General features: G+C 50.9%; 1 protein-coding gene across 20 annotated transcripts in view; it reads left to right on the plus strand.

Moving 5' to 3' along the window:
• Window positions 1-26,783, plus strand: part of IKZF1 (IKAROS family zinc finger 1) — a 100,048-nt gene that overhangs the window by 57,419 nt on the left and 15,846 nt on the right. For 9 of the 20 annotated variants that reach the window (XM_045494266.1, XM_045494264.1, XM_045494262.1 and 6 more), the window contains 4 exons: window positions 6,229-6,288; window positions 14,403-14,663; window positions 21,072-21,239; window positions 24,899-25,024. In XM_045494266.1, coding sequence (XP_045350222.1) covers window positions 6,229-6,288; window positions 14,403-14,663; window positions 21,072-21,239; window positions 24,899-25,024 — 615 coding nt within the window. Of the gene's footprint in view, window positions 1-6,228; window positions 6,289-14,402; window positions 14,664-17,075; window positions 17,907-21,071; window positions 21,240-24,898; window positions 25,025-26,783 lie in introns of those variants that run through there. The other 11 variants (XM_045494269.1, XM_045494272.1, XM_045494268.1 and 8 more) reach the window with 6 other exon arrangements.

Below are 26,783 nucleotides of genomic sequence, written 5' to 3' on the forward strand. Positions count from 1 at the left end.
CCCTTCATGATTTCTCTAGATTTGTTATAGGGCTTGGAGGTGAATTTCAGAAAATTTCATCTTGACCCTTGTGTATACCCGCTGTCTTCAGGACAGGCAAATCTTGGGGCGCCCGGGGGGCTCAGTCGGTTGAGCGTCCGACTCTTGATTTCAGCTCAGGTCATGATCTCAGGGGCGTAAGTTCGAGCCCTGTGTTGGGCTTTGCGCTGACAGTGTGGAGCCTGCTTGAGATTCTCTCTCTCTCCCTCTCTCTGCCCCTCCCTTACTTGTGTGCTCGCTCTCTCTCTCTCAAAATACATAAACATTTAAAAAAGAAGAAGCAAATCTTATTTTTACCAAAAAAAGTTACTTTTTCATTAAAAAAAAAATGAAAAAGCAAGGAGGACATAACTATCGCTCAACTGTCCTTGAGTCTGGTGAGTGTTTCATCCCCAGGTTGTGATGAACTGTGTCCGAGAGGGTGGGTGATGGGAGGCTGCGGGGTCACCAAAGCGGCGACTCTGACGGAGCATCCCATCAACAGAATCGTGGTGCCTGAACCTGCCATATTCTCCCTTGGACCCTTCGGAAAGAAAGTCTTTGCTTCCTGTTTTCCCCTTTCTAAACTACAGGTCTGTGAGTCAGCTTTTCTCTCTCCTACTTAGCTCACTGTGCGGCATTACAAGTGTATTCAGAAAACATCAACCACAGTAGGAGAGGTCCCCGGCTGTGCCGTGTGCAGGGAGAGAGGTTCGGAAGCTGGCTTTTCCTCCGGTGGTCAGCTCTGTGTGCCATCTGCTCCGGAAGGCAGCTCTGACCGCCGCAATTTGAAGTAAAGCAAAGTGGACTTCAGCCCATCGCAGTCAGGTCCCAATAGAAGCAACCAGAATTGTCCCACCACCTGGCAGTTCGCCTGAAACACGGTCAGGGTGCTTCCCAGACAGGCGGGAGCACCCAGCAGGAGTATTTGGGACGAAAGCCTGTGTAGACTCAAAATTCCAAGGTGCCAAGAGCAGTTTCTCTAAGGACATCTGTCCTGGTCACGGCAGGTCCCACAAAGCGTTGGTTTTCTGCATTGGCACCTGTCAGTGGGCCACGGCTGATCCCAGAAGCCCTGAATATTTGTTGACGAGATACGCGTCTCTCTTTATCAGCCGGTGTCTTTCCACCGAGAAAAAAAGCTACGGCCCACCAAGTGCCTGAATCTTCACGTGAACCAGACAGAATAGAAACAATTATTCCCACTTGGCGGGTGAGGAAACCGAGGCTCGGAGTTGGTCGCGTTGAGCGCTCGGTCCGCACAGCTGATGGGAGGCAGGGCCCAGTGCCAGTCACGCCTCTGACCTGAAGCCCCCTGCACCCCACTGTCCAGGAGCCACACACACCCCCCCCCATGAGTTGATAGCACACAGCAGGAGCCCAGCGACCCATCCAGAGTGAAAGCCAGTCCGCCCGTGCTCGGTTACGTGAACTGCAGGAGGGTCCAGCCTGGAACAAACCCCGGCAAGAGCGATCTCCCCCGTTCCTAGCTTGCTCCCCGATACACCGGGTGCCCCGGGAGCCTCACGCATAACCAACCCAGGAAACACAGTGCTTTCTGCCACATACTTGGCAGCTTCTCCCTGGAGGTGCATGAACTTCTGAAAACGTTTACGTGATCGGATGGCTGTCTTCAGAAAGTAATAGTAAAGTCTGTTGACTCAGCAGTCCCGTGATGAGTACCTTGAACACTGTAGGCGAGGTGCAGGAGGAAGGGAAGAAAATACTGGTAGCCTCTTAATCTGGGCACAGAAGTTGGGCTCAGGGGGCGCCTGGGCGGCTCGGGTCACGGGCTCGCAGTTTGTGGGTTTGAGCCCCGCGTCGGGCTCTGTGCTGACAGCTCGGAGCCTGGAGCCTGCTTCGGATTCTGCATCTCCCTCTTTAGTTAGGAGGTAATTATACGCACAGCTGAGTGAAGGTATCTGCAAATGAGGCGGGTTTGATTTTCCTTGTGTGTTTCCGTCAGGCGCGTGCCTTTGATGATCTGAATGGGATGATGGACTGGGAGAGTCACTGTCACTGCTGACCGGTCCTGGAGGGACCTAGACCCAGGACTCAGGATCTTGGCCTCACAGTACCTTTGCAGACCAGTGGAAGTTTGGGGAGTGGACGTGAGTGGAGAAAGGCAGGCTTTAGCATGACCGTCTCAGGGCAGCGGGCAAGATCGACCAGAAGAGGGGCCCGAAGGCAAGGACCACAGGATGTATACCCACCTCCGTGCCAGGCGGTGACAGGAAGTGCTGGCAGGATGTGGCAAAGGCTGAGGCAGCCTTGGCTGGGTGGCGGTGCAGGGAAGGGACGTGACTGGAAAGCAGGAAGAGAAAAGCCTGCAGAAGCTCGGGAGAAGTGGGCGGGAAGGTCAGGGTGGAGGTGAGACCCCCACATGCGCTAGAACTTGGGGAATCCAGAACCGAGTGCCGTGGGCACAGGCGGGATAGAAGAAGGCTAGCTGGGTCTGGAGAAAGCCCTTGAGTTTGGATTTGGGTAGCCAGGCGGTGACAGAGCCCAGGTGAGTTCCCACAGCCGGGAGGGCTTGGTGCATGTCTGCTGCCTTCTTTTACAAACATTTTGTGTGCCCATTGGTGCGTGGCATATGGCTGGGGCCATGCAGGGGACAGGGCTGAGTGAGACACCCATCACCTGAGCCCCAGCGCCCTCAAAGCCTGGAAAGAAGGTGGTTTGAGCTCACACCAGCGCCCGCCCCCGGCTCTCCATCCGTGGGTCAGACTGTAAGCTTGTCTGCAGTTCAGCCCCCTCTTCCGTAAGGCTGGAGCAGTCAGGAGACATCAGCTGGCACCCTCTCCTCCCCTGGTAGAACCTGGAGGGCTAAGAAACAAATATCCATCCTGGGAATGCGTAGGTATGGACAAATGTCAAGAGAATTACCTGTTCAGGTTAACTAGTTCTCTAGCGGGAGCACGGCCATGCTGTTTGCGCTCCAGTGATGGTCACCCGGTCCTGCCCTTTGCCTCTCTTTACCGTCCCGATCGGGGACCTTCTGGCTGGCGCAGGGACAGGAAACGCTAGATGTGTAAGCCTTGCAAAGGTCACTGCAAACCACACTGACACCAGTGAATAGCACACTAATGATCCGACCGTGCCCAACAGGCTAATGTGATTGGAAGAGTACGTATAAAAGTCAGACTCCGGCGTATTTCTGAATTCTAAATACAAATCTAAACGTGTTTACTCTCCCCAGAAAATTGTCAGTGTCCTTTGGCTAGAAAGTAGAGCCGACTTCCTCCTCCAGTTTTGAAGATCTCAGGTCTGTCTTAATGTCTCCCCGAACTGACAACATCATGAGAAGTTTATGGGCACGACCCAACGCAAACTGAGAAGTGTGGTTTGTGTTTAATCTGTTTTTCCAGGACGTTCGTCAATTTGGCAGTCCGAATAGAATTCAGAATCTGAGGCACCCACAGCGTTTTCTTTGAAAATATTAGTGACAATGTGGCGAATTGAAAACTCGTAACCAAATGAACTCAGTTTGTTCTTGACAAGACAAATGTGTTTTGTGACATTCAGAAAATTTAAGATACATGGAGTCTTTTTTTCTTTTTTTTTTTAAATCTGTACCCTTTTGTAAAACAACGGCCTAAAGTTTGGGGTGGAATTTACTAAGGAACCGAAGACGGGCCTGAAAGCCCATCGGGAGGTAATCACTTCCCGGCTCCCACGGGCTTCTAGCACCATCGAGAAGGTCTGCTTTGCCACGAGTGTTAGGCTTACGAGCAGCACTGAGATAAGGGGCAGGACAGGGTCTGCGCCTGTAAGACATCTGCCCGCATGAGTGAGAAGGAGGGTTTTGTGGCCCATCTGAGCACCATCTGATTGCATGACCCCTGGACCAGCCTGCTCAGGGAAGGAGAGGGACTCATGAGACACTGTGACGGGGCCCAGATGAGCTGGGGTGGGGAAGCCACACGGAGGGCAGTGCCAGGGGGTCCGCGCTTTCCAAATCGCTCGTTGTTAACTCATTTCATCTTGCGGGGGACTATTGATCAATGCACTGTGACTCCCATGGGCAGGTAGTATGTGTGTGTGTGCGCGCGCACACCTAAGTGTGAACGTGCGTGTGCAGCAGTGGTAACACCCTTCCTGATGCCTCTCAAGCACCATGGAAGAGAAAACACAGCTTCTCAAAGGCCCTTCCTGCACAGGGAGAATGTGCGTTTGGAATACTGGCTGTAATGCATTCATTAGATACAGTCTCAGATTTGCACATTTACATGCTAACCTCCAGGAGGACAGGTTCCAGAACTTCTGCAGAGCCCCAGTCTCCTCTCTGATAAACTAGTGATAGTTCCTGCCACGTAGGACGGTGGTGAAGATAAAAGGCAGTTTATGGAAAGTTCTTTGCAAGTACCTGGCATTTACAAAACCCCCAGTGAATGCCTTCCATGAAAATAGACTGAAATAGAATAGGGTAGGACCTGACAGGCCAGACATAGGACGGAACTGGACTGGACAAGACGGGACCAGGCAGCACCAGTCAGGACAGGACCAGACAGAACAAGACAGGACCAGACTGGACAGAACAGGACAGGATAGGACCAGATAGGATAGGACCAGGCTGGACAGGACGGGACAAGGTGAGTGCCACATTCTCCTGTTGTGCATAATTACCGTCCATAAGGAGGCCACGTCCTTCTGAACCGAGAAGTCGGTTGTGCACAAACGCGTGTGGTGCGTGAGTGAGCACGAACTCCTATCGGCTCAGCTTTCCAAGGGGGGAGTAGAGTAACTCTGTAGCTACAGCCGTGTTCTGTTTTTTAAACTTGGTGTCCATTTTAGGGAATCAAATATGAAGGACAGACATGATAAAGCTCGTCTGAATTGTGGTCGCATCATGATGCAGACAAGCTGTGTCCTAAGAGGACACCCGGGGAAACTGACCTCCCAGTCGCGTCATGCTGAGGCCCCAAAGCAGCAATCCGAGCAATATCTCGGGGCATGTGGCCGCGATGCCTTTTCATCTGTCTTCTATCACGTATGGTGATGCCCCCGTTTTCAAAAGGCAATACGTTGCCCTTTAAATACCCCCATTACCTGAGATGGTTGTACCCCTCAGAGTACACAGAGAGCCAGAGATTGGAAAAGGTGACCCAGGGAGTCGAAGCTCAGTGCAGAGCCCGCTGAAAAATCGGCCTCATTTTGCTGGCTGGCTGTGGACACCGAGCACACATGCGCCCGGGCAAGCCACCGCTGACCTGCCTGTTCCACGCGGGCCATGTGACAGTGACGGTCTCTGTGAGGTTTAGACCGTCAAGGGACAGTGTAAATGAGGCTGAGGGTTTGCTAGGAAATGATTAAGGTGGTCACTTCGAGGAACACCTTTGAGAGTCTCTCTCCAACGATGCTTGCCCATTATCCCAGTATTTTAGTCAATATTTCACGGGAAGCACGGAGAGGGTCTGTAGTCAGAGGAGTGTGGAAGCTGAAACGAGTTCCAGCAACGTCCGGGAGGTCAGTTTCCTGTGGGGACACCATCGTCTTGCCTCTGCTAATTCGGTGGCTGCTCCAACGAGTTTAATTTAGCAGCTAGGCTGCGCTCGCCACGCTGACAGACGTCGGGATGCCCCCCTTGGAGAGAAAACTCCGTGTGCGTGTGTGCGCGCACACACGTGTCTCCACGCGTGCCTCCATGGGTGCGCGTGGGTGGCAGCTGCTAAGCCTTCAGACACAGACACATGTCGGGAAGCTCTGACCTACAAACACAGAGCAAGGACTTGAAGATCTGAGGCGCTGATAACATTTATGAGAGCGGCTGATAAGGAATACCCACAGAAATTGATAGCTCGTTCTGAGGTGGGGGAAAACACTAATTTTTCCCCACTCAGGGTGCGGTGTGAACATTGCTGATTTTCTACGAACACTTTCTAAGAAAATGTTGAAAGCCGAATGAAGAAAATCTGCCATGCGCTCAGCCTGCTAAGCAGCACACTGCTTTCGTTACTGCCCCTAAGATGTTTGGCACAGCAGAGGTTAGGTGATAACACGCCATGCGCTGTGGTCCTGCCTCCAAAGCAGCACCGTGTTACCATTGAGTGGCCTGTACGAAGGCTGAGAGTGGCAGACGAGTAGCCAACTGTGGGTTTCGAGCAAGCATGCTTTCTTTTAAAAGAAATAAAATGACCCTTTCTTTTAAACTCTGACTGCATCTTGTGAACACTGTCAAAAGCCAGCTTTCTTTCTCCTTCTTTATTGCAGTTACATATGGGGCCGATGGCTTTAGGGATTTTCATGCACTCATTCCCAAATCTTTCTCTCGTAAGTATATGCTTCGCTTCTAGAAAACAAACGCGTGTTCACCTCATCCTCCATTTCCATGGCGTGAATGTTGTGAATGCATGTGTCCATACCACCTTCCTTCATGCTTGACCCAATGAGCTACATCTTGACCGTCCTGTTCATTAACCACCTGGGACATCACCGATACAAGGACGTGCATATGGAGCGTTTAAGACCATTGGAAGATACACTATGGGACGTTCCTCTTGTTGTGGCAGTAACAGTAAGGGTAGAAGGAACAATAGTACTGATTGAATTGTTACTCCAGTCATGCTGGTAAACAGTGTTGCCATTCATGTGATGAGTATCTCCTTTTTATTGAGTGTGATGATAAAATGGCCTGACTTCCTGTCCCCATGAAACAGCCCAGCGTGTTTTCATGATAACTGTTACGAATTTGTCGGACCGGAGAAAGACGCACGCTCTCCTTCCGTGGCTCTGAAGTATTCATTTCAGAACCGAGAAGAGCACGCTGGCAGGGCTTTGAGGCCGTTAGTCTGCGGTGCCTTGCTGCCTGAGTGGACACAGTTAGGAGTCTGTGCCTGCAGAACCTTCCTGATCTGAGCTGGTAAACCAAAAGCAGATGTTAATTTCATTTTTAGCTGTTAGGAGTCAGTGAACGGTAGACGGATTAGGGCAGCATCCCCGAAGGAGTATTTTAAGGAATGCGGTGTGCTTTTAAAAAGGCACAGGGAGCCGAATATTGAAAGGAGCACAGACGGGTTGCCCCCCTCAGGACTGAAGCCTTGAGAACGTGTGTTTAGTAAATTCTCTCCTGTTTTAAAGCAACGTCAGAAAACAGGTTGTGCTTGTTAGTACTGCAACAATTAGTGATCCGGGCTCAACCCGAAAGGTGTCAGTAACGTTAAAGGTAAGTTTCTGACATCCTGGTAATCAAAACTCTTTGATACCTGAAGGATTTAACACTGGCCACATAACCATACCCTGTTCTCACAACCCGGAGTGGAAATTGACAGCTTTTCCAGTGTAGAAAAGTTATAGAGATCTTTCTTCTACTGATGATCTCCCTGTGATTCCAACTTTAAAACGACAGCTTAAGAGATGGACTTCTGCGAGCTCTATATGTATGGATGTGTCTTTATATGCATGCATATGCACGAGGGTATGTGTGTTCATACAATTACATCAAACAGGAAAGTGCTAGCACAGAGAAGTCTTGTCAATTTTAGGATTGGAACAGTCACATGGCTGCAATGTTGAGACGTCAGATGCCCTTAAGAGTAAGGAAATACATTATGGTTTTTCAGAACGTTTTCATGAAATCTGAGGAAGGTTTAGGGGCAAGCACGCTGTAGTGTTGAAGCGGGTCCTTTGGTGAAGGCTTCAGTAAGTAAAACCTGGCTCGTTTAAAGACCCATGCTACTTGGAGATTTTAGAAGGTAGATGATATATGTTTTGATATATGCCTCTCTGTTTACGCAAATGGATTCACAAGGTATGCGGGTCTCTTTCTTCCACACCCCCTCCCACGTACCCAAATTGTAAATCTCCTCCTCCTCCACACAGATGGCTGTTGTCCTTGAGGATGGCCCCACCCAAACAGCAGCCCAGCTGCTCTTGGCCAACACCGCCACCTGGTGGGCAGGGTGGAGATTGCCCTCCTCACCCCACGTCCCCTCCTTTTTTTTTCCATCTTGAAAATTAAAAATACAACCTGTTTGACCCCCCTCTACCTTCTCTTTCCCGGCTTGTTGTGTTCCTAGTCACCCGAGGAGGATGTAAGTCTGCTTGTAACTCATGCTTTTTTCAGACTCTTTCTCTTTTCTCTCTCCCTGACTTCATTTAAAGGCCTAAAAGGATCTAATCGTGCATCTTGGCAAGAAAAAAAAAACCTTATGTTTTAAATGATGGAAGTTATAATAAGTGGTTTTATTAGCTTAAAAACGCTTAAAAGTTTTTGTAAATCACTTTTTACGAGGCAGCACAGAAGCATCTATATATTTCCTCTTCATCTCAAATTTTATTTATCTACTCATTTATTTATTTTCATTTAAATGCTTATTTATTTATTGCGTGTGTGTGAGAGAGAGGGAGAGAGAGAGGCAGAGAGAGAGGGAGGCAGAGAATCCCAAGCAGGCTCCACGCTGTCTGCACAGAGCCCAATACGGGGCTCAAACCCATGAACCCCGAGATCATGACCTGAGCAGAAACCAAGAGTCAGACACTTAACCAACTGAGCCACCCAGACGCCCCTCAAATTTTAGCATCATCGCACTCATTCCACATCTGTCATGAATATTTTTATTCCGTTTGATTTTGGCTTGCTAGTCACTGGTTGCGGGTCTATTTCTCTCTCCCATTTTTTCCCCCATTTAAAATATTGAGGGCTCCAGGCTTACGTGGCCTAAACTCACACCATAGGAACAATTTCAGAGTGTCTTTACAATGGAAAGGCACACTCTGAGTACCAAACCTTTACATTACTGGTAAATGCCAAGACACTTTCTAAAAGGGAAAAGGCAACGAAGAGGAAACAGAACCCATTTGTCGGGGGGGCGGGAGGGGGGGGTTGCCACCAGTACACGTTATATCTATGCATTAAAATGCTTTAATCATTCATGAGTACGTTCAGTGCTTGGCAGTGGATGGAGCCTCTGGGCTCCGTTGACCCTGAGTTGCCTGGCCTCTCTGAATTCTTCGGTGCTAAACTTGTCCCCACGCTGAAGTCCGCCTTACTTTAGGGGTCTGGGGTCTCTCTTGGGACTGCTGTGTTACTAATAACATAGAAGACCCCTAGAATATATAACTATAATATTTTAAATGTTCCTAATTTAAAACAGCATCTGAGAAGGTAACTCTTGACTCGAGATTTGAAGATATCAGCTCTTAATATATAAGTCACGTTTACTAAATAATAAAATGGAGCGCCTGTCCATGCGCGGTCCGTAGTCCACGAAAGAGCTTCAGGGTTAGGCCTGAGCCAGCGCGTTCTGGGGCAAAGAAACGCGTGAACGTCCACTTCTTGTTCTATATTTAATCGGGTCAATTCAGTACCTTACTGAGTTCGACATTTTTCTGAGTGGTAGGGGAAGGAGTTGCAAAATACGTGTAAGTATAATCCCTACGTTCAGGGAGACCATAGCGTTTCGTAGACATAAGGGTGCATATGAGCAGTTCCAGCTCCAAGAAAATGGAACAGATGGCGTGGGTTAGGAATTCAGGGTAGGGACAGCCGGTCAGCAGGAGCCCTGGTTAGCTTAGAGACAACATCCGTGCAGTGGAGCAAAGTACAAGACATACAAACTAGGGGAGACCCGCTATTTCAGGGAACTCACTGGGCCGGTCGACCTGTGTCCTTCAAGGGAGATCATGAAGAAAATGAAGACTCTCCCATTCCAGTTGACTTTTCTCAAGGGAGTGGAGTAGCACTCGTGCATACCCTTTGGGTGGGCTCCAGGCCAGGAGTTGGAACAGCTTAAATAAAGGCCATTCATCTGTCATGAATGCTTCATCAGGGGCAATTACTGGTGCCATTGACTTCTGCAGGGTTGTGGAATTCAAAATGGCGGGCTCACAAACACAACACTCACACAGACCTCCCAGGTCTTCCTGTGCGCATGCACCCGGAGGTTGTCCACGCAGGTGCCCCCCCCCCCAGCCCACCTGCAGAAGGAACCTGCTCCCTGGGCACCACCTCTGGGCCGTGTGGTGCCAGGGCCACCCAGGCGCCCCTGCTCTCCGTTCAGCCTCAGCCTCCCAGCCCCGCGTGTTGTTTCCCTGAGCCGAGCTTGTCCAGCCCCATGGACGCCCCAAGTGTGCTCAGCCCCCGCTGACTTCCTTCCTTCTGACCACTGTAGACCATGCTTGCCCTTTTTAGCGGAGGCTTACGGCCTGGCCAGGGCAGGGGACTCCGGGTTTCACCGCGTGCAGGACCCCAAGGCGGCATCTTCTGTTTTTTCCTTTTTCCGGCCACATCACTAATTGAGCCAAAACACCAAAACCCCTCTTTCACACTTAGATAAGTGAAGCCAACAGCCCCATCCTGAGTTTGTGTTTTTTTAAAGGTCTATTTTAACTGGACTGTACATTTATGTCTAGTAGGTCACAATTTTGAGATCGGTGTGTTTGCGACTTATTAAGACAGGTTTATGCCCTGACCCCTTGAGTGTAATAGGCGTGTTGCCTGTGTCCTCTTCCCAGCCAGAAGGGAGGCCCCGTTTCGTGGACACCCTCCGCGGGTGAACAGAGGTCCGTCTGTCTCTTCTGTGCGGCCAGCACGCAGTCTGCATCTGTCCAGAAAGACAGGAAAGCTTTTCGCCCATATTTAGGGAACGTTCACCTGTGCGTGACTCTGACCTGCCCTTGGCCGACGGTGATATCCACCTGCGGTCTGTGTTCTCACCTGTGCCCCCGGCCCCTCCCCCATCAGGCATCCTTTCTCTCTGTCCCTACGGATTTTTCCTGTCCTAATGCAGCCTAGAATGTGGCCGCAAAGTTCTGGCAAGCTTCCAGCCCTAAAACACTCCGCATCTTCCGCTCGACTCCTACTCGGAAACGCGTACCCTGTCTGCTTACACGGAACCCTGTCAAGTTCCCATCCCTCATGGCTGCTTGAGCTCGCCACCAGGGATCGAGGGTATTGTCCGCGATCTTTTCTCCAGCAGCCTGCAGCATCACAGGATCCTGAATTCTATCTAGTCTTTGAGCTCAGCCTCGACCGGTGCTGCCCAGATCTACCGAAAACCGTACCTGGGGTCCGTAGAATCTCAGGATGGTTTATAACAGGCTCTTGTGCCATCTGAGCCTCCTGGCTCTTTTGGTTCTGTGACATTTCTTAGAGGAAACGTCACATGGCATAACAGTAATGAGAAAGTCAGATTAGTGCCTGGTATCCAGGCTGGCTTGAGGGCCTCTGTGGCATTTAAGGTGACATCACACGCTGTGCTCCCCGACCCTCCCCCGCCGTGCCATCCTTATCTTCTTCCTTCCTGGTACGGCTTTGCCTTGGCTGCAAGTGGCGTGCTGTGGCCGATGTCACCCTGAAGGTCACCCTGAGGCTTTCCCGTTCTCTTGTTCTTCACCAGGAAGGGCCCACCCCGTCATCAACAGCACAAGCCACAGAGCACACCCGACGGTCACAGAAATACCTGTCTGTCTTAACGTGAAATAAGTCGTGGTTCCTGGCAACTGTACTTTTGGGAAAGCGAGGGTCATTGCTGTCTAAGAGGTTGCCTCCGACTGTGTGAGACAGAGCCGAGTGCTAAGGGGGTTATCCCCATGCTTCTCCATCCTGTGGTTCCCTTCTTCCAGCCACGGGTGCCCAGACCGCCACCCTTGTGTCTCAGCGCCACTGGCGAGAGAACTTGCCCAGCGACAATAATTTGCTCCACCAAGCTCTGGAATGCCCCAATCTCATTAAAAAAAAAAAAAAAAAAAAAAAAAAAAAAAACACCAGTTGGGTGATTAAAAACAATCCCAGGTTAGGGGCGCCTGGGTGGCTCAGTCAGTTAAGCATCCAACTCTTGGTTTCAGCTCAGGTCATGAACTCATGAACCCTGCATCAGGCTCTGCACTGTGAGTGGAGCCTGCTTGGGATTGTCTCTCTCTCTCTCTCTCTCTCTCTCTCTCTCTCTGCCCCTCCCTCGCTCATGCTGTCTCTCTCTCTCTCTCAAGAATAAATAAACTTAAAAAATAATAATCATCATCCCAGGTTAAGGAGTTCAGAAGTCTTTGAAACTTGACTGTCATGTTTCCAGAGCATTCTAGCGCAGAGTTCAGTGATAATGAGACCCCAGGAATTAGCTTCCACCTCAAAGGATTCAAAGCATGTGCCTAGGAATACGGATTCTAGAGAGTTCAGAAGCCAAAAGGCCTGGTGGCACCCCCCTTCCTTGCCTGCCTTGTGCAGGTGAGTCGGTGGGACTTGGTCCCTTTCTCTGGCAGCTGGGAGAGGTCAGCAGGGGGCCTCTCGGGTGCTTCTGAGGCTCTGATCTTTGGAGTCTTGTAGAGAAACATATGTGAGGCACCCTCTGACTGGACATAATACTGGGATCTGATCAGAGGAGATACTCCCTCACTCCTGGGATCTCAAAATCCACAATGAGGGCTCGGGCCCACGTTCCATCTAATTTGTTCCATGTATTCATTTGTGTCCCCAGAGAGCTAATAGGAAAACCTTGGTGGTCTGGCAGTTTAGGGATGTGGGCGCTGGAGGCAGGCCACCTGTGGTACCTCCCAGGTCTCCCACTTGCTAGCTGTGTGACCTTCCCAAGTTGTTCAGCCTCTCTGTGCCTGGGTTTCTTCAACTGTGAAATAGGAGAGTAGCATTACCCCCCTTACTGGGTCACTGTGAGGGCTAACTACTCCAGAGCGAGTGACGCGCTGTGTGCCTGGCACAAAGGAAGTGTCACAGATACTACTGGGGTGAGCCGTCCACAGACAGCTCTGTGGAGAACGTGCTTCCCACTTGTCACACCCAGCCCCCATCCTAAGCCGACTTCTCCTGGGCTTACCACTGACGAGAGTCCTCCCAGCGCCCCCAGCGGGCCAGTGCTGATCGTTCTGGCTTTGACGGATGAGGAAACCAAGGCACAGAGAAGGTGTGCGACTCGCCCAAGGTCCCAGCACTCCCAATGAGTGGGGTGGAGCTGACGTTCCCAGCCATGAATGTCAACCTCAGAGTCCGGGCTCTCTATTTATTCGCAGTGGTCACTGAATAAAATGAACCTGGCGTGTTATGAATTAGGTTGATTATTTGAAACCACGGTCTCAGACCTGACTGAACGTTGGAAACTCCAGGAGGGCTCATGAGAACAGAGTGCTGGGTCCAACCCCAGAGTTTCTAGCTCAGCGTATCTGGGGTGGACCAGAGAATTTGCTCTTCTGACAAGTTCTCACTGATGCTGATGGTCCAAGGACCACGCCTGGAGACCCAGTGATTCTAAACATCAATCAAAGATTTCATAGTACTGACTACCATCTATCTGTGCCATTGTTTCTTGTACTTGGCCGAGTTGACCTACCTGCTCTTATTAACCTATAGAGACCATGATGGAGACGGTAGCTTTCAGGGTCACTGCGGTTTCTCCCACTGATTACGGTGATGGACTTACCATCAACAGCCTTCATCATCACGCTGTGTTTCCCAAGATGACAAACGAGATGCCTCTGATTTTCTTTACCAAGAAGAACGTGTGAATGACAGAAATCACCACCCTAAATGTGACTTAGAGGGATCGCTACTACAGAGTAAACAGCGGTCAGGGCGTTGGTTAATATGAGCCCTTCACCCTCACGCAGGGCGCTCCCTTTGAAAGTCCAATGAGATCTGCCACTTTGACAAAGGACTTGACCCTTCAGCCACCCGGAGACACGTGCCACACGGTGGCGCTACTCTAGGGCACAGGTTTTATTATTAAGAACCCTAAGGAGTTAGAACGATCACGTGCCAAAGAAAGAAAACCGGTTGAGAACTCCTTTGGGCATCCGTGGCCAGAAATAGCGTGGGTTTACTGAGCCTTGTCCCAGAGTTTATGAACACAAGAAACACGGAAAGATGGCGTCGTTAAGTAGAACGAGGTTCTCAGGCTTGATAACCATTTAGGAGGGACTTTGCCCAGCCCCGGAGGCACATCACATGACCAGTTCTTGCCCACCCACCCAGCACAGGAGGCATGTCACGTGACCAGCGCCTCTCCCCCCCCCCCCCCCCAGCACTGGAGGCATATCACGTGGCCAGTCCGCCCCAACCCCCCCTCCCCCGCCCCGGGAGGTATGTCGCATGACTGGTTCTCTGCCCGCCCCCAGCGGGCGGCATATCACGTGGCCAGCTCTTCCCCGCCCCTCCCCACCCCACGCGGGAGACGCATCACGTGACCGCTTCGCCCTACCCCCATCCCTGGCCTGCCCAACCCGGAGGCGTATCACGTGGCTGTGACAGGTTCTCCCCCTCCCCACCCACCCATGGGCCCAGTGGGTTCCCCCAGAGCCCCAGGCGAGCCGGACGTGACCCCAGCCCTGGGCTGTCACCGGGGTCCACCGCTTGCAAGTGGTGTCTTTTTTGCTGCTGTGTTGTTTTTGTCTTGTTTTGTTTTTGCGATGACACTGAGTGGCCCCTGTATTGTTTCTTTCAGCCGGTAATGTTAAAGTAGAGGCTCAGAGTGATGAAGAGAATGGGCGGGCCTGTGAAGTGAATGGGGAAGAATGTGCGGAGGATTTACGAGTGCTTGATGCCGCGGGAGAGAAAATGAATGGCCCCCACAGTGGCCAAGGCAGCAGAGCTCTGTCAGGAGCTGGAGGCATTCGACTTCCTAACGGCAAACTAAAGTGTGATGTCTGTGGGATAATTTGCATCGGCCCCAATGTGCTCATGGTCCACAAAAGAAGCCACACTGGTAAGGCCTGGCGTAGTCCCTCCTTCGGTGGCCCGGAAAGGTCCGCGGGGTGTGGCAGGAGGCATCTGCCCTTTCTCGGCTGAGTGTTCGGAACCCGTCTCCCAAGCGTAGTGTTGTTTTTCTGCAGCCACCTCGAAACATGCACCAATTCTGACCTATACGCAGGGGGAGCGTTCCCGGCCTGGAAAGTTCTGTCTGGGGCCTGAGGTCCCACTGCTAAGCCAAGTAGCCGGCGCTGTGCTGTTAGGGGGCTCCTGTCAGACGAGCTCACCCTTCACACAAGATGGAACAAAACCCAAAGAGATCGACCCGCTGAAATCTACTCCTCGGAGGTTCCCCCGAGAAACCACGAGTAAAAATTGCATTTCTTTCTTTTTTTTTTTTTTAACAAAGATGCCTCCTAGAACTACTGTTATTTATTTACTTATTAAAGTTTCTTTATTTTGAGAGAGTATGAGAACAGAGGAGGGGTGGAGAGAGAGAGAGAATCCCAAGCAGGGTCTGTGCTGACAGAACCTGACGTGAGGCTTGAACTCATGAACCGTGAGATCCTGACCTGAGCTGAAATCCAGGAGTCAGCTGCTTAACCAGCTGAGCCTCCCGGGGTGCCCCAAAATGTGCATTTCTTAAATTCAAACTCACAGAGCTTGGTTTTTAGAAACGCGAGGGAGTGACGGAGAAACTGCAGGAGACAGTCTTTCACAGAGTTCAGATTGGTTCTCGGGCAGCCTTATCCACCAGCAGGTGAGCCCGAGAACAACGATGGTCCATTGCCCCGAGTTTCCATCTCCAATTGGTAAAGAACTTCCTGTCGAAGCTTCTGTCTGCTGGAGGCTTTGGAGGCGTCAGAGAAGGTGGAATTCTGTGTCCAAAAGTGAGGACGTTGTAGTGTCCGATGGCTGTGGCCAAGGTCACGAGATGTTCCCACACTGGGGAGAGGGGACGTAGTTCTGCCCCCTCCCTATACTCGGTCATGGCAGACGGCCAGCCCAAGCCTTCCCACCACAACTGTGGAGTCACCTCTAATGGCACCAGACGGCCTTCGTGGGTCACATGTTCTCTTCCACTGCGTGCACGAAGTGTCCTTTGAACTGAAGAGAAACATTCCTCTTTGGCCGAAAGGCGTGCCAAACACCATAAATTTGCCACCTTGAGCGGTCCCCGAGAGTTTAAACAGAAAACATAGGAACCCAGGGTCCTTGCTGTCCAGGGGTTGGCGTTGGTGGGTCGCCATAAAGCCAGCCGTCGGTTACCACACTCCACAAGAGGAGGAGAAGGAAACACTTGAAATGCTTCCTTGGGAGTCACGTAGGTTTTATCAGACAGCTTAGGGAAGTAGGAAGACGACTTGCAAATTCCAGCCTTGTGTGAGTCTCAAACGGGGCCAAACCTATAGGCAATGATCAGAAATTAAGCGGGAATTCAGAAGAACCGCAGAGCAAAGTAGCTGGCTTGGGAGGAAGTGCCAACTTCCACCCAGTCGTAAGTTTTACATCTGTATCAGGGCAGCCTCCAAAGTGACGCCTTCTATTTGTAAGACCCCTGGAAAGCCAGAAAAGAGGTTTATTTTCGGTGAACGTTCCTCTTCGATAAAAAAAAAAAAAAATTTGACCTGTGAAATTAAGCAAACTTTGCTTTTCCTAACGCATGCCTTAATTTTTAAATTATCCGGCGAAATGGACCCCTCCCGTCAAGCCCAAAGTCAGGCTTGCGTGAGAGTAGTCAGGCTCTCCCCTTTTGTAATGAGGTGGAAATTAAAGTGAAGGTAGGTTACTCTGTGATAGACACTTAACAGAATACGCCGGGACCCATGTTAATACATTCCTGATGGAGGAAGAGGGCCTCACAAATGAATTACTTTCCTGCTAATTCATGTAAAGCCTGACCGTACAGTGAAAATTCTCTTAAATAAATATTTGATAAATGAATCAAATTCTGGCATACTAAATTGCCGAAATATAATGACTGCCGGCCGCGATAAAAAGAATAATTGCATTTAATGAATAAACCTGCCAAGTCTGGATATGCAGAGGAGCAGCGGCCTTTTCCGCTCCCACAGATAGTGCTGAGTGCCCAGGTACATACCAGCCACGCTTCCCTCACGGAGGGAGTACGTTCCAGAAGTAGGGACAGAGAGACACCACCGATGTTATGGTTCCTGGCTTGGCTTTTACTAAACAAACATCCAGAATGAAACAGTAAGCCCATGGATTGTCTTCACAGTGTATTCCCACCCCCGTAAATGTGAGGTCAGGGTCACAGGGAGTTCCAGAAACACACTGGGCAAACTAGGTTTAGGTGCGTTAGACGTGCTAGAAAGGTGTCCGTTTTCCTGGGATCCGAGCGGAATGATGTTAGAGAAGGCGGGCTGTGCCAGGCCTCCGTCCCAGCCTGAACTCTCCACGTTTCCAGTGCTTCAAGGGCAAGGCTTCTCAAACTCCGGGGCCATGTAATCACCGGGAGATCACGCCAAGATGCAGACCCTGGGGCACACCGCAGAGGACGCGCGGGGTGCTGGAGCCCAGACCCGGCGCATCCGTGGACGGCAGGACGTGCGGCCAGGAGCACACCGTCAGCCTTGCCACTTCAGACGGCTCTTCACGCGGGAGCCCGGGCCCAGCCTGCTGATTTCTGCCAGGAAGCCAAGGCCTGCACCTGCCCACGGCCAGGCGAGCCAGGCGCACCAGGGTTCCCTTGCCCGATAAACGGCAGCCCCCAGGGACAGTCTCCCCGCCCTGCGCCCCATAGCGCCACCTCGGTGAGGGGCTGTTCGTGCCATTGTCTGAACTGTTGGCTGACCCGACCACTTCCTTCCCTAGTGTTGCTGCTCGGTTTCTGTATGTTAACTGCATCGTAATAGCAGCGCCTTCCCCGCCAACACCTTAGGGCGAATGTGAGAATCATAGGGGAGAGTGCTGTGAAAGAGGCATGCCGGGCAGGGGAAACCCCACCATGCAAATATGCAGCGTTATTATTCTAAATGATGGGAGCTTTAGCAATAAAGAAAAGCATCAGAGTTATGGTTACGGGTACGGTCTCGGGCCTACTCTGCTCCCATCTGTAAAACAAAAACGCTCAGTGCATCAGCAGCAAATTACGATCTGCTCCAAGGTACGGTTGCAGTCGGCATGTGTTCGTTCTTGCAGCCCAGGCGTATATTTTTTAATCTACCTACGTTTTTTTTTAATGCTTATTTTTGAGAGCGAGAGAGAGAGTGCACGAGTGGGGAAGGGGCAGAGAGACAGAGGGAGACACAGAATCTGAAGCAGGCTCCAGGCTCTGAGCTGTCAGCACAGAGCCGGACGAGGGGGCTCGAACTCACAAACCAGGAGATCATGACCTGAGCCGATGTCCAATGCTTTACTGACTGAGCCCCCAGGCGCCCCTAATCTACCTTCTTCTGGTAGACCCTCTTAAATTTTGATGGAAGCATCCGTGAAGACTTTGTTTTTTACCCATTAAGTTGTACAAAGGGTCTCAAACATCCTTTTTAAAAAAAAAACATTTAAAATTTTCAATGTTTATTTCTTTTGAGAGAATGCAAAGGGGAGAGGGGCAGAAGGAGAGAGAGAATCCCAAGTAAATTCCAGGCTGTGAGCACAGAGCCCAACGTGGGGCTCAATCCCACGAACCCTGAGATCACGAGCTGAGCCGAAATCAAGAGTCAGGCACTTAACCGTCTGAGCCACCCAGGCTCCCCAGGGGCTCAAACATTCTTCCCAGAGAATCCCTAAAGTGGCACATCTGCACAGTCACTGAGATGAACTTAATTTTTGAGTTCAGGATAATAAAGTCTTGAACCCACTACATAAAAGACATCCAGCCCTGGGACCCTTGATCTCACTTAGCCACGCCACACGAACGAAGGACCCACAGGAGGCAAGCAGCTGACAGTGGCGAACAGAGAGACACAAATAACATGCACCGCGTTCTGCCGTCCAGCAGTGGGGCGGTGCCCCCCTTCCTGTTAGCAGCTCCAAAGGGAAACTGCCTTGAGTTGAACACTGTGTTGTCACTTCGGAGAATGCTCCCTCCGAGTCTCCATGCCCCCCGTTACATATTCATGCCGGCCCAGGCAATCAGAAACAAATAGATTTCCAAGGAAAGCCGGCCAGCGGGATTAAGACGCCAGGCTCAGCAAGAGACGCGAGAACCACTGACTCACATTAGAAGACAGATTTCACTCTTGAAGAAACGGCCGCCTTTCTTTCCTTCCCGCCCTGTTCTGCAGAAGGGGGCTGGGGGGCGGGGAGGGGAGCATGGCTTTAATGACCTGCCCCTCCTATGTCCACCGCAGGATCCCCCAGCCTCATCGGCATGGAGGGGGTACCTCACCCAGCTGGCTAGCTTTGGGTCATGCCAGGACACATCCGTGCCACCAGGAAGAGTCCTCCACCCTTATTAGAAGCAGTTTCGTGGCTAGAGCATTCCTTACTGACTGCCTTTCCGGAATGTCCAGCTGAAGGTGCACCCTGACGTAACCCGCTCCACCCTGCCGGGTCTCCGGCCCCCAGGGACCACTGACTCCTCTTTTCCCTTGCACCTGCTCAGAGTTAAAACATCTACGTTCATGCACGTGGGTGACGACAGCCCAGAAGTGTTTCTGATAGATCATCAGATGCTCCTGGACGTTTCTCAGGGTCACCTGGCCACCAGCTCTTGGAATCTTCTGACCCAGCGCGGGCTTGTATCTCAGGGATTTCCTTCATTCTTGCTGGTTGGTTTTACTGTCACCTTCTCACCTGCTTGACTTGCAACCCTCTTTGCCCAGCCAAGTGCAACCCAGATACAGATTTGGGGAAATAGCGAATACGCCCTGTTTGGTAGCAGCATTCCTCCCCCCCCACCCCCAGCCTGCAATGAAAAATCACACGTTAGTTTCATTTTTTGGACTAGCACATCCGCCCGCCCTGCCTGAAAACAAAAGCAATAACCATCATGACATCCAGGTGCCCGTGTAAACTTTTACGCCGAAGCTGGTGGCGATTTTCATAGGACCGGACATGCTTCTACTTTGGTCAGAGTTCTGTCTCGTTCACCCAAACCACATCAATCATTTGGGAACATTGTTAAAGACGCATTTTCGCACGGTCTTTTTTCCTAAGAAAAAAAAAAGAAACCCGTTACCAGGAAGTGTTTTTTTTCTTTTCATGGTATCTCAACACCAGATAACTGTGGTCGCATAGAGCTCTTCTAAAAAAAAAAAAAAAAAAAAAAGGAAATGAAAAGAAAAAGCAGTTGTTTCCAAAAGAGCTTTAATGTGTGCTTAAGCCTGACAGGTATATTCTTCTTCTAACACGAGAACGAAGCAAGATGGTCACCAGCTCGGAGCGGGAGGGAGTCCGAGCCCCAGGACTGCTCAGTAGCCTGTTTCTTTTCCACAGATGCCTGCGTGTGTCCCTCTGTGGGGTCCCCCCGCATACAGTCAGGCACTGCCACATCCAGCAGAGGGTCCCACGCTTTCTTGGCCACCACTCCAGCTGTAACATCCCCAGAATTCCTAATAGCAAGTCATGTGCATCTCTTAGAATAGTTGTACTGAAAATACAACTTATCTTCTGTGCATAGAGGCCAGCGAGAGCTTCACAGGTTCAGGATTTGGGGAGGAAAGCAAAAAAGGAAAAAGCCAGAAACCTCCATGTGGCCCTGGCTTGGATACCCTACCATTTGGGGTGGGGGGGGGATTAGGGACTTGTCTTTGGACTTCTCTTTCTTAACTGATTTTATTCAATCTTTCTCCTTCTCTCTCTCTCTCTCTCTCTCTCTCTCAGCCTCACACTCTCTCTGTCTGTCTCCTTCCTGATTTGCCTGCGTAGGGACAGACAGGTAATGGAGAAGAAATTGAAAGGGAAAATACAGGGAAAATGTAAATGAAAAGAACTTATTATAACAGTTATAATGAAGTGCCTTTCATTTAAATATAAGAATGTAACGCTGAAATGAACTTGTGATCCTGAAATGCATTTTTAATGAGTTTCCTTTTTATTTTGCTTGCTTCAGTGGCATATTTTAAAGACCCTTTGAAAAAAGCCACATTAAAAACCCCACCAAATGCCACAACACGCAAAATTGGATATTGGTTTATTCCAAAACTGCTGATCAGGAAGAGTGGCTCTTCATCACAAAATGTTGCAGTCACTTTATTTAAATGAGTTTGAATTTGCATTGTGATGTGCCATTCTGATTTAGGGAAAAAAAATTAGATTTTCAGATCAAATTGACCCAACCAGTGAAGCGTTAAGGAACTGGCAGGTTTAGTCTGAAAGCCTCGTGTTCTATCAAACCTGCAGCGGGTGGAAGTCACCGGGCCCCCGTGGGAAGCAACTTCCTCGCGGGTCCTGCACCTGTCCCCGCGCGCGCGCGCACGCGCTGAGTTTTGTTCTCACCGATCCCCTCTCCTCCTCCCAGGCGAACGGCCTTTCCAGTGCAACCAGTGCGGGGCCTCGTTCACGCAGAAGGGCAACCTGCTTCGGCACATCAAGCTGCACTCTGGGGAGAAGCCCTTTAAGTGTCATCTCTGCAATTACGCGTGCCGCCGGCGGGACGCCCTCACTGGCCACCTGAGGACGCACTCCGGTAGGTCCACTGGGCGCGTGTGTGTGCGCGCGCGCGCGCGCTCGCCGGAGCGCCTCCTGCAGGCCGGCCCGGCCCGGGGGAACACCCCCTCACACCCCGGGCATCCGTGCCCCAGTCCCCGAGTTTGACTCCCCCCAAAACCAGATGATGTGGATGGGAAATGACACGCGCGCGCACACAGAAGTCCCAATTTACAGAGTGTTTTGACAGGTAAGTGAGGCTTTTCTAAGCGGCTTTGCCAGCCGTGTGCTTTCCACGGGGCGCGCGGGTCATGTCCCCAAAGTTCCCAAGTACATGTCTTTATCGGAATTGCGAAGTCGCTCGTATTACTGCTTTACGCAGAGTGGCGGTCACGGGCATAGTTACTTTGCAAAGCTGAGCGATGACGCGAGAAGGGCCTGCCGCTCTCTGTCCTGGTTGGGGACACACCTGTCCCCCCGCTCCCCAGGGGGACACTGCCCTGAGTGAGCCCGACTGTGTAACTCGTGCCAGGAGCCAGTCACGCCTCAGCTAAGAGGCCACTTGGGGGAGGAAGAGGCTTCAGACCAGCTCCTTCGCCAGGGCCACACTGTCCCCATTGGTAGGGATGCTGCCTCCTGGGGAAGATCTGCCTATAGTCGGGGCTGTCTCCTCCCAGGTGTGAGGAGTGTAGTTAATAGTGAGGCTTTAGTGGCCTCTCCTTGTGCCCCTTTCTGTGGCCCGTGAGTATGTACTGAGCACCCAGGGACGCCGCTCTCTGTGGGGGAGGCAGGTGGGCAGTAGCGAAGCACCAACGTGCTGAGTGTGGTGACGCCAGCCTCTGAGGGGACGGTGGGAGCGCAGGGAGGGGACGGCCGGTCTCCAGGGCAGGGCGGGAGGTTTCAGGAGAGACTTCCAATAGAAGGAGGGGCTAGAGTCCACAGTGGAAGGTGAGTTTCTAAGGTTTACCTTCAGACACATTGCACACGAACGCGTCAATCCGTAAGTGACCCTAGAAGCGGGCGCGGGACGCATTTTAGCCAGCGTTTCGTAGTCTTTCTGCTGGTGGGGGGGTGGTGGGTACCTGCAGCAGCTCACGAGGAGGCGAAGCAGGTGGTCACAGGGGCCCTGGGACTGCCGGTTCCCTTTTGGGGTCCAGACATGACATCTCCTCTCCATGCCGATCCCCCAAATGCTCTTTAATTAGAAAATTTAAAATCTTCCAAGAGAGGAGCTGTACAAAACTGAGGTCAGCAGGGGGTGATGGTGGGGCCGAAGCCACCCATTCCCCCCAGGGGGGCCTGGAACCTATGGGAGGGGGCAGGGAGGGCTGTGCTGCAGGGGACAGGGGGAACAGATGGCCCACCCCAAACGGGAGGACAGGAGGGCGACAGTGAGTGTTCTTCAGTGTTCACCTGTGTCAATAATGAGGAGCCCGTGTGCTGCCCCCCCCCCCCCCCCCCCGCCAAGAAGGGAAGGTGTGCAGGGAAATGATAAGGTTTCGGATGTGACGAGCAGACCGTCTGGGTGGTCTAGGGCAGAGGCACTTCGCATCCGTCATCCGTGCAGGTCAAGTGGACATCAGCACGGTTGCCAACAGTACCCCATTGAGGCGGTAGGAACCACGATCCCACGTAGGCGGAAGACACCAAGACTCATCCTCAGGCGACGCCAACCGTGTCCTCATAATCCAGTTACTCTGATTGGCAGCCGAAATCTCACCTGCCCGGCAGTCCTTGAACCTTGAAGTGATGCCTCTCTCTTTTCTTTCCTTCCTACTGTGAAGTCTGGAGCATCCAATGCAGTACTTTAGGCTACTCTGCTTCCATGCCCGCTGACGTCCTTCGAGGCATGATGGTCCCCTGCTCTAAGCACGGCCAGTTACTTGAGTAATTATGCAGTAGCGTGGTAGACTTTGGACAGCTTGTTTCTATCACAGATGCGCTGATGAGCAAGTAGGTAATACGATACCATTGACCCAGGGCTGCTGGTGACTCCGCCACCTGAGGGAGCCACACAGCTCTCGGAAAAGACGCTGATGGAGGCTCCATAAGAGGACTTCACTAGAATAAAATGAAGACTTCGTTCTTCATCTGCAAACCCAAATGGGGCCACATTCTATTCCATTGTGAAGTGGCCCACTGCCTCCCTCCCAACTCCACTGAAACCGTGATCCATCTCACAGTTTTCTCTGGCAGCTGGTGGTGGCTTGAGGTTCCAAAGGCCAACGACACATCAGTGGCGAGATGTGACTATAGCTTTGTCCCAGATTGATACAGGGTGGGGCGGTCTGGCAGGGTAGGGGAGGCCCTTCCTTCCTCACCGCCTTCTTTGGAAGTCACAAGCCAAGCTAGAGACTTTCTTCCCTTCAGAATCTTGGGCTGTGCTTCAAGGTGTATTTTAGGCAACACTGTGCATTTCCAGGTTACTTCCCCGGTGTTAGGGACGCGATGCTTTCTACAGGTAGGGATGGATCCCTTTCTTCCTCTGTGAAATGCTCCAAAGGTCAAATTTTACATTTCGTCTTAGTCTTCTCTAACCATTGCTTCTGTTCACCTAAGGAAGAGATGGAACCAGTACAAGCTTTGGTTGAACCATTTTACCAAGCATTCTTATTTGGATGGTATTGATTTTTATATAATACATTCAGATATGTGAAATCTAACAGCATGAGAAGGAAGTAGGAGAAGATTCTGGTCTTCGGATGGAAATTTATATTCCTTACATAAATAAAGATACTTTACTTATCTCATAAAACGCTGTCTATGAAAGTCATTAAGCTTGGGCACGATATGAGTTTGTTGGCGTGAGTCTTCTTTCCCTAAAATACCGCTCCATAAAGTTTGGGAGGAACTAACCTCATTATAGATACTGCACTGCCTAAAGCAGTGGCCACTAGCCATATGTGGCATTTAAATTTAAGTTTCGTCAATTAAACTTAAACGAAATCAAAACTTCAGTCCTCGGTGACTGTAGCCAGACTCTGCATGCTCAGTGGTTCACGGGTGGCCACCATATTGAACAGTACAATGACTATCGCATTGGACGGCACAGATGAAGAACACATCCATCGTCAGAGTGAGTTTTGTTGGTCAGGGCTGATCCAGAGACCACGCCATCCTTAAGCTTTTGGGGAGAACACAGAGCTTTTTGAAGCTAGAACAGGAAAATACATTTTGGAAACAAATGCTCATTTCATTAACGCATCACTATCCGCTGTGGTATCTTCGAGACCCCAAGTTATCTAATGCACTTTGGGTGCATTTAGATCTGTCACCAGTGTCTTGCCAGACCTGGCCCGCAGCGTAGACATGGACGAGTCTGACTTTAGAGGAGCATCTGTGTATCCTCCAGGCAACCGGGGACATCCCTCGCGTCTCCGCCCACGTGGTGCCCATGCGATCACACCGTGATGGCCCATTTCCTCCAGTTAAAGAACAGTGATTTCAGTAGAAGAGAATTTGGGAGTTAGGACAGTGGGCAAATTAAGGTGAAACCAGAGTCACACGAGTTCTTGGTACATTCAGCGAAACCCCTGGGCATTCCTATTTTTAAATTCGGCAATTTTGACTGAGTCCACTTTAGCTCTCAAGAGGGGAGGGGTTCTTTGCCTTTTTCAGTAATGATTGTATTGCATGAATTCCCATCACACCAAGGCCAGTATTTAATTGGGGTCTTGAACTCGATTGTGTTTTCTGCAGTTGGTAAACCTCACAAATGTGGATATTGTGGCCGAAGCTATAAACAGCGAAGCTCTTTAGAGGAACATAAAGAGCGTTGCCACAACTACTTGCAAAGCATGGGCCTTCCAGGCACGCTGTACCCAGGTAAGCGCTGGCTCACCCTCCCGGCACACAGCGAAGAAGGGCCCCGGGCACACAGCGCCGGGTGCACAACCCAGGCGTGCGAGCCGCCACCGCCCCGACCGAGGGGCGTTTTTGGCAGAAGCACTCTGTGCTTCCCGACTTTTGAAGCCCTCATCTCACCAGAGAGAGCCTGACCTTGAACCCCTCCCTCTTGAAAGCTGGGGAAGTGTCTGAGAGAATAGTGACCCCAGAAACTTTGCCGGGGGTGGGGGGCGGGCGGTTCTTGGTTTGGGGAATTTTTTATTTTTAATTAAACCAGGAGTATCGATTGCTTCTTTGTGTTTAGTCCTCAAAATAAGATGTGAAATCTTGTCTTAAAAACTCTTCTTTTCATGAAGTTGATCGAATGAAAGCTTTCAGGCTGGGTTTTCGTTCATCCGTTTCGGCACCTGTCTGGAACGAGTGAGCTCCTTGGCAAAACCCTGACAGTCGAGAGGGTTGCGGCTGTCACGGGATTGGAGGAAAGGCTGCTTTTTTCTTATGAGCCTTGGTGTCCGAGGCACCACATCACCCTGTGGCACTTGACTCCGATCTTAGATAATGTGAAGTGAAGGACGCTCACGCTGGTGTCGAAGGAGGCTGAATTTACTCCAAGGGACAGCGCTGTCATAAAAGGCACCTTTCTAACCTTTTAAGACGTAAGAAATGTCTGAATAGGTCAATGGAAGCCGACCTCCTTACAAACGCGGTTTATTTGACGCCACCGCTGGAAAAATCGTCACGGGACCCAGAAGCAGAAGGGAAATTAAGGGTCAAAAGTTTGTTAAATCTCACTCAGCTTTCTGGCTTTAATGAATGGCTCATAAAGGAAATCCACCAGGGAATACTCGGGTCGCTTTTGTGATTTTAAATTTTGTGTGATCGCTTATCGTACTTCTACTGTGGTGAAATACACATAAGACAAAACTTCCTCTCTTAACCATGTGAAATGGAGAGTTGAGAGGCATGAGGTATGGGCAAGAGATTCAGATTAAGGACAGGTGAGAACAGGAGAGACAAACAGTCAGAGTGGAATTCTGGGACACCTGGGTGGCTCAGTCGGTTAAGCATCTGACTCTTGATTGCGGCTCAGGCTCATGATCCCAGGGTCATGGGATCGAGCCCCATGTCGGGCTCTGCGCTAACAGTGTGGAGCCTGCTTGGGTCTCTCTCTCCTTCTCTCTCTGCCCCTCCCCTGCTCACTCTCTCTCAAAATAAATAAATAAACTTAAAAAAATTAAAAAAATAAACGAACGGAGGCCCAAGAGTCAGATAGTTTGGGCATCAAGGGGCAACGTTGTACGTGGCAGCACCTCTGTGGTTCTAGCACTGCCTGCCTCACCGATTAGCTGTGGATCTGGGGGCTGACCGTTGACCTCTCTGGGCGAGCCTTACTCTTGTCACCTGTAAAATGGGGAGATCCCACTGAATTATCATTTAGCTCTCTTCCAAGTCTGGTGTCTGTTTCTAGAAAGGAAAGGTATGGAGGGTTACTGGAGCAGGTGAGACTAGATAGGAAAGTCCTAATAATCATGTACTAGTCACCAGTTTGTGGCCAACCCCCAAGATGGCGTCTACAGGTTCAGAGATGATGGCGCTCCTTTAGAATAAAATTTAAACTTTGTTTAGACATTGTATTTTCCTGCCAAAAATAAATTAACGGGCCTTGGAAGTAAGGGCCACAGTGCCCTGCTTTGCTGAGAAGGAGGGACACGTGAAGAAGCATCCTGGCTCCGTAGGT

Source organism: Leopardus geoffroyi, chromosome A2, assembly GCF_018350155.1.
Source record: "Leopardus geoffroyi isolate Oge1 chromosome A2, O.geoffroyi_Oge1_pat1.0, whole genome shotgun sequence".
In the NCBI taxonomy this organism is placed as follows: domain Eukaryota; kingdom Metazoa; phylum Chordata; class Mammalia; order Carnivora; family Felidae; genus Leopardus; species Leopardus geoffroyi.